The 19,187-nt window shown below is 47.1% G+C and overlaps 1 protein-coding gene across 1 annotated transcript; it reads left to right on the top strand.

The window, feature by feature from the left end:
- Positions 1–562: 562 nt before the first annotated feature.
- Positions 563–18,475, top strand: LOC135325736 (olfactory receptor 14A16-like; the record flags this gene model as incomplete). The annotated part of the gene is made up of 2 exons (XM_064503737.1): positions 563–1,024; positions 18,380–18,475. Coding segments are annotated over 2 exons (558 nt in total), but the record flags the coding sequence as incomplete, so codon positions are not given.
- Between the last annotated feature and the right edge of the window lie 712 nt (positions 18,476–19,187).

The following is a 19,187-nucleotide window of genomic DNA, read 5'->3' as shown; positions in this document are numbered from 1 at the left end:
AGCAAGGGAGCTGCACAAAGATCCTCTCAGTACAGAGAGAGGCAATGTGGGGGGTTGTATGAGAACTGCAACAACTCGGGTTTTTGTTTTGTTTTTTTTTTTTTTTTTGCTTAAAGAGTCTCTCCTAACTTCTCAATGTGTTTTCTCCTTTGGACAGTCCCCCATGCCAGGAGAGAGCAAAATGTCCAACAGCAGCTCCCTCAATGAGTTCCTCCTCCTGCCATTCGCCAACACACGGGAGCTGCAGCTCTGGCACTTCTCGCTCTTCCTGGGCATCTACCTGGCTGCCCTCCTGGGCAACGGACTCATCATCACAGCCGTAGCCTGCGACCACCACCTCCACACCCCCATGTACTTCTTCCTCCTCAACCTCTCCCTCCTTGACCTTGGCTCCATCTCCACCACTGTCCCCAAATCCATGGCCAATTCCCTGTGGGACACCAGGGCCATTTCCTACTCAGGATGTGTTACCCAGGTCTTTCTGCTTCTCTTCTTGTTCGTAGCAGAGTATTCTCTCCTCACAGTCATGGCCTATGACCGCTTTGCTGCCATCTGCAGACCCCTGCACTATGGGACCCTCATGGGCAGCAGAGCTTGTGTCCAAATGGCAGCAGCTGCCTGGGGCACTGGTTTTCTCAATGCTCTCCTGCACACTGCTAACACATTTTCCATACCACTCTGCCAAGGCAACACAGTGGAGCAGTTCTTCTGTGAAATCCCCCAGATCATCAAGCTCTCCTGCTCAGACTCCTACCTCAGGGAAGTCAGGCTTCTTGTGGTTAGTGCCTGTTTAGGCTTTGGGTGTTTCATTTTCATTGTGGTGTCCTACGTGCAGATCTTCACTGCTGTGCTGAGGATCCCCTCTGAGCAGGGCCAGCACAAAGCCTTTTCCATGTGCCTCCCTCACCTGGCCGTGGTCTCCCTGTTTCTCAGCACTGGCATGTTTGCCTACCTGAAGACCCCCTCCCTCTCCTCCCCAGCTCTGGATCTGGTGGTGGCTGTTCTGTACTCGGTGGTGCCTCCAGCAGTGAACCCCCTCCTCTACAGCATGAGGAACAAGGAGCTCAAGGACGCAGTGAGGAAACTGATTCAGATGGTACTAGTTCAGCAGCAATGAGCTGCCCATCTCTCTTCACAAGTGATTTCCAATTTATCTCAGGCACCTCTTGTGCTTTTGGTTTTCTATCTGTGATAATCACGTTGGTACACAAATGTTTGAATTCATCTCTTCTCCAGAGGAACAAACTCCATCAGTTTGATCAAGAGGCTCTCTGTAAATCTGCCAACCACTGCATCAGAGCTGGCCTCCCAAGTAGCATCTCTGTAATAAAAGGGGATTTTCTCAGTACTGTGCCTGAAGGTTGGGATCTTCTTTCAGAGCTGGAGCCAAGAATGCACTCAGGGAATTGCACCTGAAAAGGTCCTGTTGCTGGGCTTGGGCTTTCCATGGGCAAGGGGGGATGTGCTCACAGGGTGATGTTTTAGGGAATGAGGGCTGGATGGAGTCCTCACTTGTGGGTGCCCAGTTTCCTTGGAGAGAGTGAATGCTCAAGAAGTATCTCCTGGGGACTGTCTCCCCTATGACATGGCTGGTGACACATGCCTGTCCTTCTGGATGGGAACATGGAGCTTGCCTGAAGAGCACAGGGTGGTCTCCAGGGACAGCGTGTGCCTGGGATGGGCAGTGAGTGGAGACTCACAAAAACAAGTGGAGTCACCCAAAAGCAAAGGGCTAAACTGAAGTATGCACCAAATGACAGCTCAGCAATCTCAGCAGGGGCAGCGGGGACTCAGTGGGCACAGGGAAGGGAGCCTCAAGAGCAGGTCATGTCACCTACAGTGAAAAACCATGGGTGGGATCAAACGACACATGAACCATCCTGAGCCATTTGAAATGCCCTGTGATTGCTCCGAGCAGCTTCCACAGTCCCAGCCCCTGGGGAGAAGGTTGTCAGGTGCTGGGCCATGCTGGGTCTGCTTCCTGCCCTGACCAGCACGGCCAGTGCAGAGTCGCTCCACGGCCCCACAGCTCACTCACGCTTCAGAGCACCACTGCCAGCCCGGGCCCTGCGAGGAGCACAGGGGAGGGGTGCAGGACTGGCTGGCCAGGCCAGCACAGACATGCTCACCTGGGGAAAGGCTCCCTGGGGAGCAGGGACATCTCTGGAGAAGAGCAAAGAAGCAATTGCGAGCTTGAGGAGAGGTATAAATGAATACTTGTTTCTACGTGTGTCAACTCAGAGCAGGCTGCTCCGTTACTGGAGCAGCTGGAGTTGCTTGAGGAGCCCCGGGGCCAGGACGCTAGTGCTGTCCTGGGGAGAAGGGCTGGCACAGAGTGGCTGCAGGCAGCCAGCGTTAAGGTCTCCCGGACACACGAGCAGTGGAGACAGGGACTGACTGGCCTCAATTTCCTCACACTGTTGCTGGCCCCAACCCTGGGGGCTGATGGGGAGGCTGACACCCCTCTGTGCCTCTCCCTATAAGCCTCCCTCTGCTCTCCCCACAGGTTTGCCAGGAGCAGCACCTTCCCTTTTCTCTCAAAAGACTCCATAGAAGGGGAACATGTCAAGTAACCCACATGCATCCCCACCTCCCACAGCAAAAGGAAATGCTTCCCACCCGCTTCTTAGCTTGCACATGACTCTCGGTGATGTCCCCTCCCCTCTCCCGGCACCATTTCTGCTGGGCCAGGCAAGGGGCAGCTATTCTGCATCTCCAGAGCAGGGCACTTTGCCACAGCAGTTCCAGGGGGCTCCGTGCTGGCACTCGGATGTTCAGGGATGGTTCCTGGCACAACACAGACCCCTCCAGGCCAAAGCAGCCTCTGTCCCCCAAATGCCGGGGGGAATGGATCCACTCCCAGCCACCCCCTTCTCCTCCATGCCACCTCCTCAGCCTGGCAGGGGCAGCGCTGGACCTCGCCCCCTTACAGAAGTGCCCAAGCCAAGAAGCTGAAATGGCAGGAATTACCAAAATACCATCCCCTTTCCCCTGCGCTGCCCCTTACAACGCACCGCCCTTATTGCCCTCTTCCCGCCACCCCGGGGCTGTTCCGGGGTCTTGGGGCCGTTTGGGGATCCCCGGGCAGCTGCAGTGCCCTTCATAGTTCCCTGGGAACTGTCCCGGGTGCTGCCGCGATGGGACATCTCCGCCCCGGCCTCTCCCGGGCTGCTGCTCCTCATGGCCGCTGACCTGGCCCAGCCCCAGGCAGTCAGCCCCGTGTCCGGCATGTCCCGTGGGCAACATGGCCACCCAACAGCCCTGTGATTGCAGACTACAGCTTCCAGCATGCCCCGTGGGCAACATGGCCACCCAGCAGCCCAATGCTGGCAGACTACAGCTCCCAGCATGCCCTATGTCAACATGGCTGCCTCACAGCCCTGTGCTTGCAGACTACAGCTCCCAGCATCCCCTGTGGGCAACATGGCTGCCCCACAGCCCTGTGATTGCAGACTACAGCTCCCAGCATGCCCCGTGGGGAACGTGGCCACCCAGCAGACCCCTACCAGCAGACTACAGCTCCCATCATGCCCCGCGGGGAACATGGCCACCCGGCAGCCCTGTGCTCGCAGACTACAGCTCCCAGTATGTAACAACGGTCCTTCCTCCCCAGAAGAAACAGGGCTTCCCTTGTTTGGAGGCGGAGGCAGCTTTCAGTTGGGTCCATTCGATTTTATTACTTTGGCCCACTGATGGTTTTCTGCTCTCTTCAAGTGCAGCCGTGGCAATTAGTCTAAAAGTTATCATCTCTTCCCCTTCTCACACATGCATGTAGGATAACGAAACCAAACAGAAGGAAAAGAGAAGCCACCAAAGTGGAGAGAAGCCAGATACTGTTAACACTGTGCCCAGGGTGGGAAAGGATTGCTTAGTCCTCAGCACTGCCCGGGAGGAGACACAACACACAGTTGGCACGGAGAGTTATCCCAGTTCCCTGGGCAGGAACAGCTCTGTCTGTTGGCAGTTCTGGTGATACCAACAGTCTGATAAATTGCATTTGTGCTTCCTTGCTTCATCCAAATCATGAGGAACTATTCACAAAAACCTGTGCAGCAATCTCCTCTGTCGTCCGTCAGCGTTTGCTGTCATTGGTTCCATCTCTATAACAAACACGGGAACTTTGTGTTTTTATTTTCAGTGAGATGCTCTTGAATTTACGCATGTTCTTTCTCTCTTTGCCACGTTCATTTTTTTGGATTTTGTTTTCCTTAAAGGAAAGCTCTTAGCATGTCACTCGCATTCATGCATTACAAGGTAAACTTCTTGCAAACATTAGCTACAGGGCTTCAGCTTTTATCACTAGACACTAGGAGCATTCCCAAATAGTTACCTACACCATTTTCCATGCAACACGATTTTTATTCTGGGTCAATATTTTTCTACTGTTCAGTGGTCTCTTTCAAGCCTTCATATATGAGCCCATCCCTAAAGCCTCACTCCTGTGCATGCCTCGAGCATTTCCCTCACTCAGCTTTCAGCACCTGGGGTGGCCTTCTGAGGAGATATAGCTATTATCTGTGGAGCCACAAACATATGATAAGTATATCAACAGAAGCTGATTGTAATTTGGTCACCAGAGGCAGGGCCTGACTTAATCTTCCTCTGAGCTTTTGTTCTCAGTCAGCCTCCCAACAGCCTGTGTTCCCTCATGCCTGTTGCACCTGTTCTGAAGTGGGAGAAACCTTACTCTTAAGGGGCTGTTTTCCCTCCCGTTGCCCAGCTAAGTTGAAGGATGGCATTCCTGTACATGTCTTGGATACCTCAGGGCATCTCCATATTGGCAGGGATAAGTGGGCAACTGAATCAAGCCTTTCCACGGAACGTGTCTACATCTGAGAAGATGAATCCCACCCCTCCTGTTCTCTCAGGTTTCTTGCAGAGGAGAACTGTGAAAGCTGGTCTGATAGTCTCAGCCCCTCTAAAAAGTTGTAGGCTCTTCTTCAGAGGAAAGGTATATTATCTGGGTCTTATTTTCCCAGTACTTTAAGCAGAAATCATTACTTTCCTCTGCTTTCCTTTGCATCATCCCCCCACACAAACACAAACACATTTTAATTACTCATTTGTTCCCCACTCACTGACATAGCTCTTATGAACTGAGGCCTTGCATTTTCTTCCTTTCCTACCCCTAATCCTCTCTCTTTGCTTTACTCCCACAGTTCATGCTTATCATGGCCTCTGAAGCTCTCTCCGTCTTTCTTTGCTTCCCCTCATCTGAATTCACAGAGGAAAGCATGTTTCTTGTTTGTTTGTTTGTTAATAACTGAACCAATACCATCCGGCTGCAGTGGGAGATGAGAAAACAAGGGTGTTGATAATAAAGAAAGCTTTCCTAAGAGTCACATCCCATAGCCAGAGGGATGAATATGATGTAATTTTAGAGTGACAGAAATTGGCCATGAATTTCTGGGTACCCTTAATTCCCTGAGCATATAACTATAATCAGTGTGTAAATTCTCTGGGTGGCATTCATTGACCTTAACTTCAGATATTTGAAGTATTGATCTCTTAAGTCTTGGTGCAGTGATATTGGCTCTGTTATGTACTTCAGAGCAGTATCTGCAGAGGATAATTCAGCCTCTGAAAACCGGTATCTCAGATGCCACTGGAAGTGGTTTCATCATTCCAGGATTCCTTTTCCTCCCCACAATAACTTGGCATGGGGATTGAAAGCAGGGACTTCCAGCAGCAGCGTGGGATGGGGTCTCAAGCAGAAGCACAGTGAGTTCTTGACACACTCTGAGCCCCCAGACTAGGGGAGTGATGGATCACACAGAGCTCACTTGGGACAGTAACGGGCTTGGCTTGACTGTCCTTGGGTGGATGTTATCTTCCTTTCAGACAGAAATAGTGAGCACCAGCAGGTGCAGGCCAAGCTTCTCCCTGATCAGTAATGAAGTATGTGAGCATGGATATTTCTGTATGAAGCAACCATTCCCCGTTTCCTGAAGAGCTGGACTTCAGTCACCTCCTGCATCCCAGGGTGAGCTGAGCATGTGAACAAGATGTTCTTTCTAACGAGGTGCACAATTTTCTGGGGAATGACAAAGAAAGGGAAATCTGGAAAATACTATAGTTGAAAGTGGTATGACAGAGAAAAGAACTTGAGATGTGAGAGATACCAAGGTGATACCTGAGGGGAAAAAGTATGAGCTGCATAGCTTGCTTTTCTTTGAGGGGATGCGTTGGACCCAATGACCTCCACAAAAAACAAACAAACAAAGAAAAAAAATTCCTTGAGTATCCCCAAATTTAATTTCTTTTTAAGAGTGAGTCCCCTGCGATTCACTTCAACAAACTTCTAGGGTCCAAATCTCTGCTGGTCAGGGAGATTTCACTGACAGTCAGAATCAGCCACATCAGCGAATGAGAGATGCTCTTCTAAGATGGACTCCTGAAACAGGTAGGATGACTCCCTCTCTGGAGATGTGGAGATGCTGGTCTCTTGTCATGGACTTGGGAGGGACCTGAGGTAGCAGGTGAAGCTGAGGTGACTTTGACACAAGAGTGTCTGTGAATTCGTATGTGTAGGTGTTCAAGGCCATTTGAGGACGTCCTGCCTGGCCTCAAACTGCCTCCCTGAAGGGCACAGGTTTTCTGTATGTGATGTATACATGCCCATGGCACCTGGAGTACCACTAGATGCCTGCAAGAGGTACCATCCAAAGAAGCTTCCTCTTTTAGCCTGCCTTCACACCCAGTGAGGCATTTCTAGAGGGATATAACTCCCCTTAAGTGAATTCTCTAAATTAGCTCAAATGACTTGTATCCAACAGTAGACGTTTCTCCTAACTACAAAGGAAGCTCAGGGAGAGACATCTCTATGGTAGCCATCCCCAGTGAGGTAACTGAGTGCTCCTACCTCTGTTTTTCTTGGTCCAGAGAACTCCTTGACCCTTCTGTGGAATCACACTCCATCACTCCATCTTGACTTCTTGACTTCTGCATGAGGCAGAACTCTACACAAACTCCCTCTTCCCCCTTCCCCTCCTATCAGGGCAGAGATTCATCTCTCCCTTTGCTCAAACAAACAGGCAGTTACTGAGGCATGAAAAAAAATTGCGAATTACTCCTGCCTTCTCCACTTACACTCTAGATCATCACCTTTTCCCCCAAAAGCATGATCCCTTGTGATGTCCCGTAAAACTCCAAACAACAGCACACACCAGAAGATAAGCCATCCAACAGCAGGACATGCAATGCCAAGGAAGTCTTACTGCTGGTAAGGATCTGGAGATCAAAAAAGTAGGGAAAGGCTATGTGGAGTGGAAGTTGTAGAATAATTTAGGAGAATGACTTGAAAAGAGGTCAGAGACAGCAAATGTTCTGGTTTGGCTGGCTGGCAAGGCCAGGGGAGTGAGGTCTCTTCCCTCTAGAAAGCACTGACTCAGACTGGGAGCATGAGGGTACTGAATGGCTCTAAGGGCTGGTCAGTGGACCCCAAGACTTTCATTCTCTGTGGAGCACCAGTGAATGGGACATATAAGCTTCTGTTATAGTCAATGGAGACCAACTGCTTAAAGACAGGCATCTATGAACCAGAAGATTTAATCAGCTGGTTCTGAGCCAGCAGTGTCTGTTGTCTTTTCTTCCATCCCATGTAGGCATTTAAAATATCCTAGAATATCCTAGACTACTAAAAATAGCACTACATGCCCATGTTTCATCAACTAATCACTTCCCTACATTTGTTCAGCAAAAATGCTCTGTAAGCTCTGTGGACACTATTGGCCAGGTCACTGCTGAATATAATGAGAGCTCAGACCACTTGCGTTGCAGACACCAGCTTCGCTGTCTGGAGCTGAATCCCACTGCTGCACTGCAAATGTTCACATCAGAGTTAGTGTCTGCTGCCCCTTCAGAGTCAGGGGAAAAAGAATGGCACCTGCAGAGGATGATGAATTTAGGCAGTTTAGACAGTGTCTTAGCACTGGAGGGCTCTCCATTTAGTAAAACATACCTGTCTCCACTTGTTTCTAGAGAGACCACAGTTTAGATAAGAAAGGTAAAATAAGTATAGTGGAATCTGATCCAGAAGTTAATTGCTTATTTTTTCAACGAACATTTCAGAAAAAAAAATTCATTTTATTTACTGTTTGTATCTAGAAAAACTAATAGCTATCAAGAAATCATACAGTGTGAGGTTACCCATGCAGCAGGAAAGACTAGATTTTATCATAGTTACTGGCATCTGAACTGCCTGATGAAATTTATTTTCACCTGTATTTTTAACATTTTAATGACAGATTTATAAATGCTTCTCTTAATCTAGTAAGGCAAGGCGTGTAAGAGGCAAGCTTTTTGTTTTTGAGGCCAGGTCTTACAGAAGTCAATGCTACTTAAATATGGAGGATTGCCTTTTATTGTACCTCCAAATAGACAGACATGGAAATAATTTCATTTAATCTTCAGCTTTTTCATATAACTCATTTAAACAACTTTAAGCCTCAATGGGTCATCCAATCTCTGCAGTCACTGGAGAGAGACAGAGCTACTGGGGCTTGAGTCATCCCATCCCTAAGGTTTCCTCTGAGATTCCACCTCCCTGTGGCTTCTGCAGAGCAGCTTAGGCTGTATGAATGTGTATTAGGTGACTGAACTTTGGGAAGATGAGTGCCCCAATTGATACCAAAAGCAACATTCTTCAGTGTTAATGCACCATGAACCACAAAGCATCTGCTCACTGTGGGTGGACACTGACATAGCTAAAGTTAAGGCAAGGAATAAATAGTAAGATAACTGAAGAGAAGAAGAAATCATCAAGAGAAGCAAGGTGGAATAATACATAGATGTTAGCATCAAGTGGGAGTGAGTGAACAGCCATCAGTTAATCCAAGTTTGCAGTGACGGAAAATAAAGGTCTCTGCAGGTTGATTTTACCAGACCATCTCATGACAAAAACAAGACCTTTGAGGAATTGTGAGCCCTTGGAAAACAAACAAACAAACAAAACCTAATCATTTCCAAGGACAGAAATTGCTAGAAAGATTTTGATTTTGTTGGAAGGACCGCACAGATAAAAACAAAAAAAAAGAACAATTAAGTAATTGATTCTGGCTTTGTTTCAACAGACTTTTTGTTCTCAGCAACTTTGTTTCATGTGAGACACCTCATTTCAAACATACCATGTTTAAACACTGGAATCTCCCAAGTAATGATACAGTTATGACACTAAAGATACAATGTGAGCACTTAATAAAGAATGATGCAGCATTCTGAGGAAACCATAGCCTTTATTTTCAGTGAGAACACACATTTGGAGAAATATAATAATGAATCATGTCTCTGAAATCATGTACTCCTCTTTCAGTTAAAGTTTTCCCAGAAAGTTAAAAAAAAAAAAAAGGAGTGAGAGAGGGAAAGAAACTTCTTAATTACCTTACATATTCAGATTTTTAAAACTGCAATAATACTGTAATATATAAAGCCCAATCAATCTGTCTCTTCCCGTGCTGCAGGGTACTGTGAAGGCAGATTATACTACTTTTTTTTAAAATGCACCAATCATCTGCATGCTTAAGAGAGCCCAATCCACAGCTACAGAGACAATTCATATAGTTTACAATATAAACCAAATCATAACATTTAACTGATGTGAAAAAAGGGTGGGGGGGGGGGGAAGAAACATCAGGAGGGGTCAAATCTAATTGATTTAGAGGTGTTTAGAGGTTCATATTTCTCTCCAGAGTCCCCAGTAATTCTGACCATCCATACTTCGAAGCTCTTAGTTTGCACCTTATCTGGAGTGAGCCAATTAGTTCCCTTCATGGGAGAATCTGGGTGCAGAAAAGAAGAGGCCAGAATTTACACTCTGCAGACAGAATGGATGCAAACCAGTCAGCATCACTTGCTCAGGTACTCTGACTCAGCCCCTGGAAGACACCACAAGAACAGAAGTGTAGCCTGAGGCACACCTGATGTGTGCAAGAGACTCAGCCAGGCGGAGACTACAATTAACAGACAGACTTCACCACTTCCAGAGGCCAGGTCAGTGCACCTATCCCGAGTTGTGCTGAATGACTGTGTGGAAATATCTTTCTTTCCACTCACTCTAGCAATAGCTCGTGGTAATCTCAAATACAGACACATCCTTTGCAGTGGCTACAGCTAGGTGAGATGAATCCTGAACACCACAGTTCTTTAGAGAATGGGATTCAGTTGTCCACATGCAGGTGCCTTCTGCTTTTTGAGATGCCCTAAGGAGCCCAAGACATCTGTGCAGTTGTGACAAGGGACTTTGGGAGACTTGTTCCTTTCCAGAAAGGCAGGTGGAGGTCAACTAGGATATGCTGTGGCATCTCAAATGGCACTAGCCCCCATGTGACTGTGACTGGAAATTAGTCCCTTATCAATACAGACAATGGAGTTGAGAGAATGATTCCAGTCATCCTCATGTAGATACCACCTGGCTGCTTACCTGAAGCATATTCCATGCACCACTGAATCTCATCCAAGGAGTCTAATCTAATCTGGCTAGTTTATCCATATGAACGCAAAGGTCCTGCTCACATTTTTCAAGGATTGACTGAGTAACAGTCATCATGAAGCTCGTGGGTTTCCTGCCCTCTTAGGCATCACCAGGCCCTTGTGCAAAGCATTTCTCAAGGCGTCTTTCATTTGTTCATTCCTTAGGCTGAATATGAATGGGTTTAAAAGAGGTGTCACAATACTGGAGAACACAGAGAGTATTTTGTTGACATGCAGAGAGGTCACCTGGGAAGGCCTGGCATAGATAAAGATGCCAAAACCTAAGGAAACAACAGTGAAATGAGAAGCACAAGTCGCAAATGCCTCCTGCCTGTCCTGAGTTGATGGGATCCAGAATATGGTAGAAATAATGTAGGCATAGGAGACCACAGTCGATGCCAAAAAGCCAAGGAGCAAGACCAGGACACCACAAAATCAATCAACTCAATAAGCTGGATGTCAGCACAAGCAAGGTGTAATAAAGGCACACTGTCACAGAAGTAGTAATCGATTACATTGGGACCACAGTACGGCAACGGGGCTTTCAGAAACAGAGACGACAGAATCATGACAAAGCCACCCACCCAGGAGCCCCAAAACAAGTTGACTGCATACCTTGCTTGTCATGATGCTGGGATACCTCAGTGGGTTACATATTGCCACATACTGGTCATGGGACATAACAGCAAAGACGATGAAGCCAGTTGTGCCCATGAGGAAATAGAAGTAGAGCTGGCTAAAGCAGCCAGCAAAGGAAACGACCTTCTTCTCTGACAGGAAGTTTGCCAGCATTTTAGGAACCACAGAGGAAGCCATGGAGATCTCAGTGAAAGACAGGTTACTGAGGAAGTAATACAGTGGCAATCAGTGTATAGCAGGACAATGATAAGAGTGTTTTCCAAGACAGTCACTAAATAAATAAGCAGGAACACAATGAAGAAGAGGATCTCCACCTCATGGATGTTAGGAAATCCCACTAGGATGAACTCTGTCACAGATGTCACATTCTCCATCTCTGTGCATTCTCTGTCATGGGAAAGAACAACAGAGTAATGTAGAGTGTTGAATATTTTCTCAGGTGACATCTAGTAAGTTTTGGACATCCTGATTTTTAAAGAGAAGTCAAGTCCCTACACAGAGGTATTCAGGGTCAAGTTCATCACACCTAACTTGGACATCTGCACCTTCTGAGTTAGTCATCTACTACCATTTTTTGAGGCTGCCTAGCCCTCCACAACTATAGAAGGGTCCTGGAGTGACCAGTTCAGCCTAAGACATCTGTCTTTTCAACTGAGATTCATCATGCCTGACTTCAGGTGCTTAATTTAGTTGCTCATAATTAGGCATCCAGTACCATTTGAGATGTCTCAGACATCCCCACAAAGCTAAAGTCTTAGATAACTGGAGGTCCCAATGTGCCAGCAACTGAATGGAGCCTGCAGGTGCCCACCTACAGGGTACAATCAGTAGTGCCTAAAGGGCCATTCATCTGTTCTTGTCCAAAAATATATCTTGTCCAAAAAACACAGGCCTACTTTGGTCTGTTTTGGCAATAACCTTTCTAGAGATGGAGTATATCCCATGCCAGCTCCCTGTCTAATCAAACAGGAGAGGAAGCCATCCCTAAAAGGTGATTCAGACCATTGCAGTCTGCCTCTCTCCATTGACGGCTGAGGAATGGAAGATGACAACCTTTGTGAAACAGCTGTCAGAGTTTGGTGCCACCAATCTTTGCCATTGCTCTTTCCTTAATAAACAGAGGTGACATAGGTAGGTCTTTATTGCAAAGCTGCCTCAATTTCTCTGTAACCGTCATTCAAAATTACCATCAAATCATAACACAAGAGAGACTACAGTGATATTGCTGTAGGTGACTGGGCTTGAGCTTTTGCTCAAACAATTACAGCCAGTGGCTAAATTTCAGCAAATCTTCCAGATGGACCCAGTGCAGAGGTCCCCCTATGCCAGACTAGAGGCAGAGAGCAAGACAGAGTATTTGGGATATAGGACTAACCTGAGCCCCAAGTTAAAATGCCAATGCAATCACAGAGTATTGCCCACTACTGGGCTTCCCATTTTACTCCCTGTATAAAAACCACGTGCTATGCTCTGAGACGGGGTCTAGGGGGACAACACAGTTTGTGGAGAACCTCTGTTTCACTGCTTAAAACCCGTCATCTCCTCCTCCCACCCTTGCATTTTTGAGGCATCCTATTTATGGAGGCATCTGCTCCTTTCCTTTATATGTCTAAAACCAAATGCAAAGGTGGAGGGAAAAACGTCAGCATTTATTGCCTGTGTTTTCCCTGGGCTTCCTTCTGTTAGACGTGTTCTTTGGTTTGAAAAAGAAATTAGCTACTAAATAAATTAGGAGATTTGAGATTGAAATAGGGAGTTTCATCTACTTCATTGGAAGTGTCTGTGAGCAGCTGGAGTCCGTACTCATTTTCCCTTGGCTCCCTATATAGTCAATGGAGATGGAGAGAGAGCTCTAGAGGTTGGGTCCTCCCAGACTATAACCAGCATGTGAAAGAAGTGTTACCAGTCTCTTCCAGACACTCTTCTCTCTCTGCCCTGGCAGTATGGGAGTCTGCTAACTTGCTCAAACTGAAGCGCCCAACTTTTAGACACCTAAAATATAACCCTGCTTCATGTTTTCTTTGTTCCAGATGCTTCCTGTTTCAAATAACCAGAAGGACAGCCTTTAGGTTTTTCGCATGAGATGATTCCCCCCTCCCCTAAAGGGAAAGCCACTTCCAGTGACTGAAGGGAACTGTCATGAATTTCACTATTTAGAGTATTGAAGGCAAGCTATACTTGTTCCCTATTTCCTCCCCTTTTCTGGAGAAACAGAGAGGAAGAAGATGTGGAAGAAAGCAGGGGATTACAAAAGAGATACTCGATATTGACTTGTTTTGAAATCAACAGCCGCCCAGATGTTCTGAATCAAAAAAGGCAAGTACTGAAAAGTAGAAGGGATAACTTTCAAAATGCATATATAAAGGGATGGTCTGGCATCTGCAGACAACAGTAAGCATTTTTGCTGGGACATTAGTTTGGCTTTTGAAAGACAGATGTGATGGATGTTTGCAATAAGTCAAAGTGAGCTGGGAATTTCCAAGGCATGGCATGAAATAGTTCACAATCTCTTTAAAATATTGTGCTCTTGAGCAAGAATCCTTTGTGAGAGATTGGAAAAGGTAGAAAGAAGACAGTAAAATCTCTGAGGACTGTAAATGTGAAACAGAGAAATCAGGGTGCGATGAATGGTTGAGAGGAATATTCTGTCTGTGTTGCATAGGAAGCAAGCAAGGGAGCAAAGAAGGAAGGATACAGCCTCCTGTGCAGACTGTGGAATTCTCACACTTGTTTCTTCCTGCTCCCCTCTCAGCAGGATGTACTGAAATTGGGCATGGGACCAGGAAATGAAACTGTAGTTGCTGAGTTCATCCTAGAGGGTTTCTCAGGGCTTCATCAAAGACTACAGCTGTTCCTCTCCCTGCTCCTTCTACTCATATACCTGACAACTGTGATAGGGAACACAACGATCATTTTCCTCGTGTGTGTGGATCACCGCCTGCAAACCCCCATGTACTTTTTCATCAGCAATCTGGCATTCCTGGAAATCTGGTTTACATCCTCCACAACTATCAAACTGTTGGTGATTCTGAGCTCTGGTAGGAGGACAATCTCATTAAGCAGCTGCTTTGCCCAATCCTATTTCTATTTTTCCCTGGGTGGTACAGAGTTCACTCTCCTTGTTGTCATGTCCTTTGACCGCTACGTTGCCATCTGCCAACCTTTGCATTATGCTGCTGTCATGAAGTGGCAGCTCTGCACCCACCTCGTTGTTGCTGCTTGGGTCATAGGCTTCACGCTCTCGAGTTCCTGCCTGGTCCTGCTCTCAAAGCTGACTTTCTGTGGCCCAAACAAGATCCACCATTTTTTTTGTGACAACTCTCCCTTGTTCAAACTGTCCTGCTCTGACACCAGCCTGCTTTGGAAAGTAGACTCTCTTTTCATATCATTTGTAGTGCTGGGTTCCTTATGTTTAATCCTGGTGTCCTACATGTGCATCTTCCATTGTATTCTGCACATGCCATCAGCATCTGGGAGGAAGAAAGCTTTTGCTACATGTTCTTCCCATCTCATCACTTTAGCCATCGTATATGGAAGCTGCATTTTTCTCTATGCACGACCCTCAGAAGATGTTTCCTTGGAGACCAATGGAACTGTAGCTTTGCTGAACACTGTCCTGTACCCATTCTTAAATCCCTTCATCTACAGTCTCAGAAACAAGACTGTGAAACTGGCCCTGAAGAAAGCCATTGGCTGTGCAAAGGTTTGACTTTGCCCCCAGTCATGATGTTTCTCGAGATAGCAATTTTAATTATGTGTCATATAAAATATCTCACACATATGTATGTAGCTACTAAATACAGGTGCCTCAGACTAAATACAGGTGCCTCAGGAGATTTATTTTCTCGTTGGATTGTAGTAGTGAAAGGAAGAAATGTGAATTGTGTGTCTTGGTTAGAGGGGGTTATTATAAACAGAATCTAAAACATATTAATAGAATGTTGGAAACACACTTCTTAGGACTGGGGCATAGACTGCCGGTGGGTGCTGACACAAGGAGGCTTTCATAAGTTATCTCAGGAAATTTAGCTGAAAACTCTGGGGACAATGTCCCAGGACTGTTGAGAAAAGCTCAAAACACCTTCTCTGCCTGAATAACAGAAGATGCTAAGCACAAAAATTCAGCTCCAGGCTGGTGCAGGCAGACAACTAGGCTCTGGCTTGAGGTTGAGCTAACTGACTAAATTGTCTACTACATATGTGCTTGAGTACATACGTAGTAAAACTGGGACCAATGAGGAAAAAACTACTTAGAGATGAACTGTTTATTGCAAAGGGGATAAAGCTGGCGAAAGGGAGGGATCAGCTGGATTATGGAATAAAAAGCATGGGAAAATGGAGGGAGAGGGAATAAAAGGGGCCAGTTTTGTGTAAGCAAGCTGCTGGCAAGTACACTTGCCTGGCCAAGCTGTGTGCCTGGTCATTGCGGTCTGCCTTAGCATCGTATTAAATCCTATTCCTAGGTACTTTCTGGGTGAGCATTCTCTATTCTGTGTGAGTACATGTGTGGAAGGCTTGCAGCCCTCAAGGCAGCCAGCTGCCAGAGACACCCGTGCAAGGGTGCGTGTGAGGTCTCCTGCAAGCTTTGAGTCTCATTAGCTGGTGAGCAAAAACAGGACCAGGCCATTTGCATGGTTCATGTTTATGAGTGCTGCTCGTGTCTCTGTGGTGCCTGTAAAGGTACTGTGCCCTGGCTGAACTGATTTTTTGGTGGCCCACCATGTCCGTACAGAGTGTGTGTGTGCCTACTGGAAGCACATGTGCAGCCTCACTGCTGGCAGGACCAGGGAGCAGAGAACCGCAGCAGTCTCCCATCCAGTGGACCAGGGAGGAGGAATCCCCCAGATCCAAAAGTCCACCAGGTTCAGCATCCTTTAACAGTGCAGGCCTTGGAGGTGCTGCACCTGCTTGATCTTGATGTCAAGGTCCCTCTTCTCCATTACTTCCTCTGCCATGTTGTCCAGTTCTGAGGCAATGATTCTCCACGTACACAGGTCTGTAGCCAGTCTCCAGCAAGCTCCTTCAAAACACGACTCTGCTTATGGCCTTAGAGAGAGCCACACACCTACTTTTTATACATTGCTGCACTGATGGCTGTGACCGAAACTGTGCCAAAAGCTTTGCCCCAGCCCAAGTGCACAGCATTTTGAGTAACAGCATCGCTGTCTGCACTCAACCACTCCTTGTCATGGGGAGCTAGTGCACATGCTCAAGGGAGCTCTCTCAGCACAGCACTCACAGCCTTCATGCAGATGAATTCTGCAGAGAAAGAGGTATTGGAGGGTGTGTGTGGGGAAATGGAGATAGAAGTCCAGGACTTACATCTTCTGCGAAGCCATGGGGGATTTGTAGCTCATTGCAGTGCTGGTTATTTTGCTCTCCTGTAAAAGTCTTTGGCAGTTGTCTCCATCTGCAGGGGGATATACGTGACTGAAGATAATGTTTCTCCCAGTGACCCTTCATCCTGGTGATAGGTATATTCTCTCCTGACCATGGCACTCAAACTCTCTGCTGATGATTGCCCTTTTGGCATCTGTATATGCCAAGGTTTCAAAGCTGTACTCTTGCAGGATGCCAGATAAGCTGGAGTGAATAATTCTGGTGGCCAGCACAATCGTCTCAGGAGGGATTAACTTGTTCTGTTAGAGGCTGTAGGTCTTGATTTTGGGGTGCTGAGAACTCACTTCACATCGAAACAGCTCAACATGCAGTCATTTCAGAATTCCTTGCTCCAGTGACCCAGCCACAGAAAACTTGGGATGCTGGGAACAGCATACTTATTATTCCATTGCCGCCTTCTTTTAAAACTGTGTTAGGAAAAACAATGCTCAGGGGCTGTGAAGGCCTCAGCACTGTTTTGCAGGTTGGCCAAGGCTTGTCATGTTAATGTTTGCAGGTGCAAGGCCATGAGAACAACAGAAAAAAACATGAGAAGAAAAAAATACTGCCGTGGGGTCTCTGGAAAACACTGTCTCAGTGGCTTCAGTGAAAGGGTACAGTTACAAACAGCAGGCCCCTAGCATGACCATGATTGACCGTAGCACTGCAAAGAAAGCTCAATTTATCTCAACACAATGGGGACTGGAGGGTGGCCCTGCTTTTAGATAAATGCCTGTATCAGTTGAGTAGATTAACTGGCTATATGTGACCACAAGGCAGGAAAGGGAGGGTTGGATACCAGTGCAGAGAGACACTCAAGCTTTGTGAGGGGTTAAACAGAGGAGCTGTAATGAAGGACTTGCACTCCAAACTGTGCAGGGAGCCCCGAGAACCGCACGGAGGGGTCACTGATTGGAGGCTGCTGGATGTCCAGGTTGGATGCCCAGGCGGCACTCACATTGTCTATCCTAAGGGCCCCTTTTAGCTACTAGAACTATTTCCTTATATTGACTGTGCTAGGCTTGAGTAGCTACTGGCTGCGAAGCAGCAAGACATTGTTGATAAAACAGAATGTGCATGTCCGGCCTTGATGGGTTTCGGTCAGTGTGTAGAGAGCACGCTCTGGGGCTGCAATCATGTGCTCTGCCAGTCCCCTGACTCCTCACCAGGTCTTCTACAGGTGTTCTTGCTACACTCCACCCCATGACTGACAGAGACGTAGTACTGGTGCCACCAGTGTGCAGACACGGTTCGGACATGCCTTTCAGGCATTGGCTTAACTAACAGTTAAGGTATACAAGCAACTAAATGATTGTAAATATATAGTAAATTATAACATATATGCATGCAAAACCAATCCACCCAGAAGACCAGGAGTATATTGTGTTTTTCCCATAGTCCTAAATTCAACAGCCATGATGACAGTGACTGCCAGGGGTTGTCCCATGCTGATTTTTTGGATTTTATATCATGTCGTACTTGAAGTAGGCTCATTATCTTGTGGACATCAGGTTTGATGTGCTTACTGCAGTTTCTTCAGTGCCACAGCTACTGTCAGTGTACAGGGCTGGGATGGAGAGCAGCAACATTGTGCCTCTGCTCAGCATATTCATCAGGTCATGGTTCTCCAGGTGAGAGCCTCCTAGACAGACTATAGACTAGGACACTCTCCCCTTTGATTAGTACCAGGTGGGTATCCCCTGCTCTTCAGCAATAATTTCCCCTTCCAACTGTTTGGGTTTAGTCACATCATGCACCCACACAGCACGCCCTGTAGACTCAAAACCGCCTAGTTGCTGGGTGGGCCTCAGGGAATCTACTTCCCAGATAGTGGGGACACCTATCCGGTCACATATCAGCTGGGCTATTTGTTCTCTATGTATATACATCACAGGGGTTGGGATCTGGTGTAATGGATCACAACTTTCACCTCCTCAAGATAGTTCGAGTCAATGACTCCTGCAACGATGTCTACTCCCCAGAGAGCTAAACTAGTACAGGGCACCATGCAACCGTAATACCCTTGAGGTACGGCGATGGCCAGCCCCATACTCACAAGATGATGGCTATCTGGATGTGTGGCCATCACAGATCCAACCCTGCACTCTTGGGCCTGGTTCACATGGGGAAGCAGGCTTGGCGGTGCAGCCACTACACTAAGCACACGCGGCCGCTCGATGGAGTCTCCTTTGAAACGAGCATATGGGGTAGAGCCATGCAGTGGGCAGTCACTGAGGCAGGCATTGGCCTGACGAATGTCTTTACTCCAACCTGTGAGGGTACCAGTAGGCGATAAATCACACAGCTGCTCTTTGAGCAGCCCATTCAGGTGTTCTGTCAATCCCAGCCCTTGTGGATGGTAAGCTGTGATAAATCCAGGTTAGTCCTCGCTCTCCAGCCCAATTTCAAATGCCACTCCCTGTAAAATGAGTACCCTGATCACTTTGGATTTCCACCAAGGAACCATAAAACTCAAGTCTTCTAATGCCTGAATGATGTGAGCCTGGGTAGCTGTGGCACAAGAGTGGGTGTACAATAGACCAGAGCAGGAATCTACAGTGGTCAAGACATATCTGTGCCACTGGCTCTCCAGTAGGGAACATCAATTTGCCACACCTCCCCAGGCTTTTGCCCTCTGCAAATATACAGCTTTTCGGTCTGCAACCACCATGGAGCTAAGTGGGTACAACGAGGGCAATGCT

The sequence above is a fragment of the Dromaius novaehollandiae genome, unplaced genomic scaffold, assembly GCF_036370855.1.
Source record: "Dromaius novaehollandiae isolate bDroNov1 unplaced genomic scaffold, bDroNov1.hap1 HAP1_SCAFFOLD_56, whole genome shotgun sequence".
Taxonomy (NCBI): Eukaryota; Metazoa; Chordata; class Aves; order Casuariiformes; family Dromaiidae; genus Dromaius; species Dromaius novaehollandiae.
Note: the sequence above shows the minus strand (reverse complement) of the source record. Positions and strands in the feature narration are given on the sequence as shown.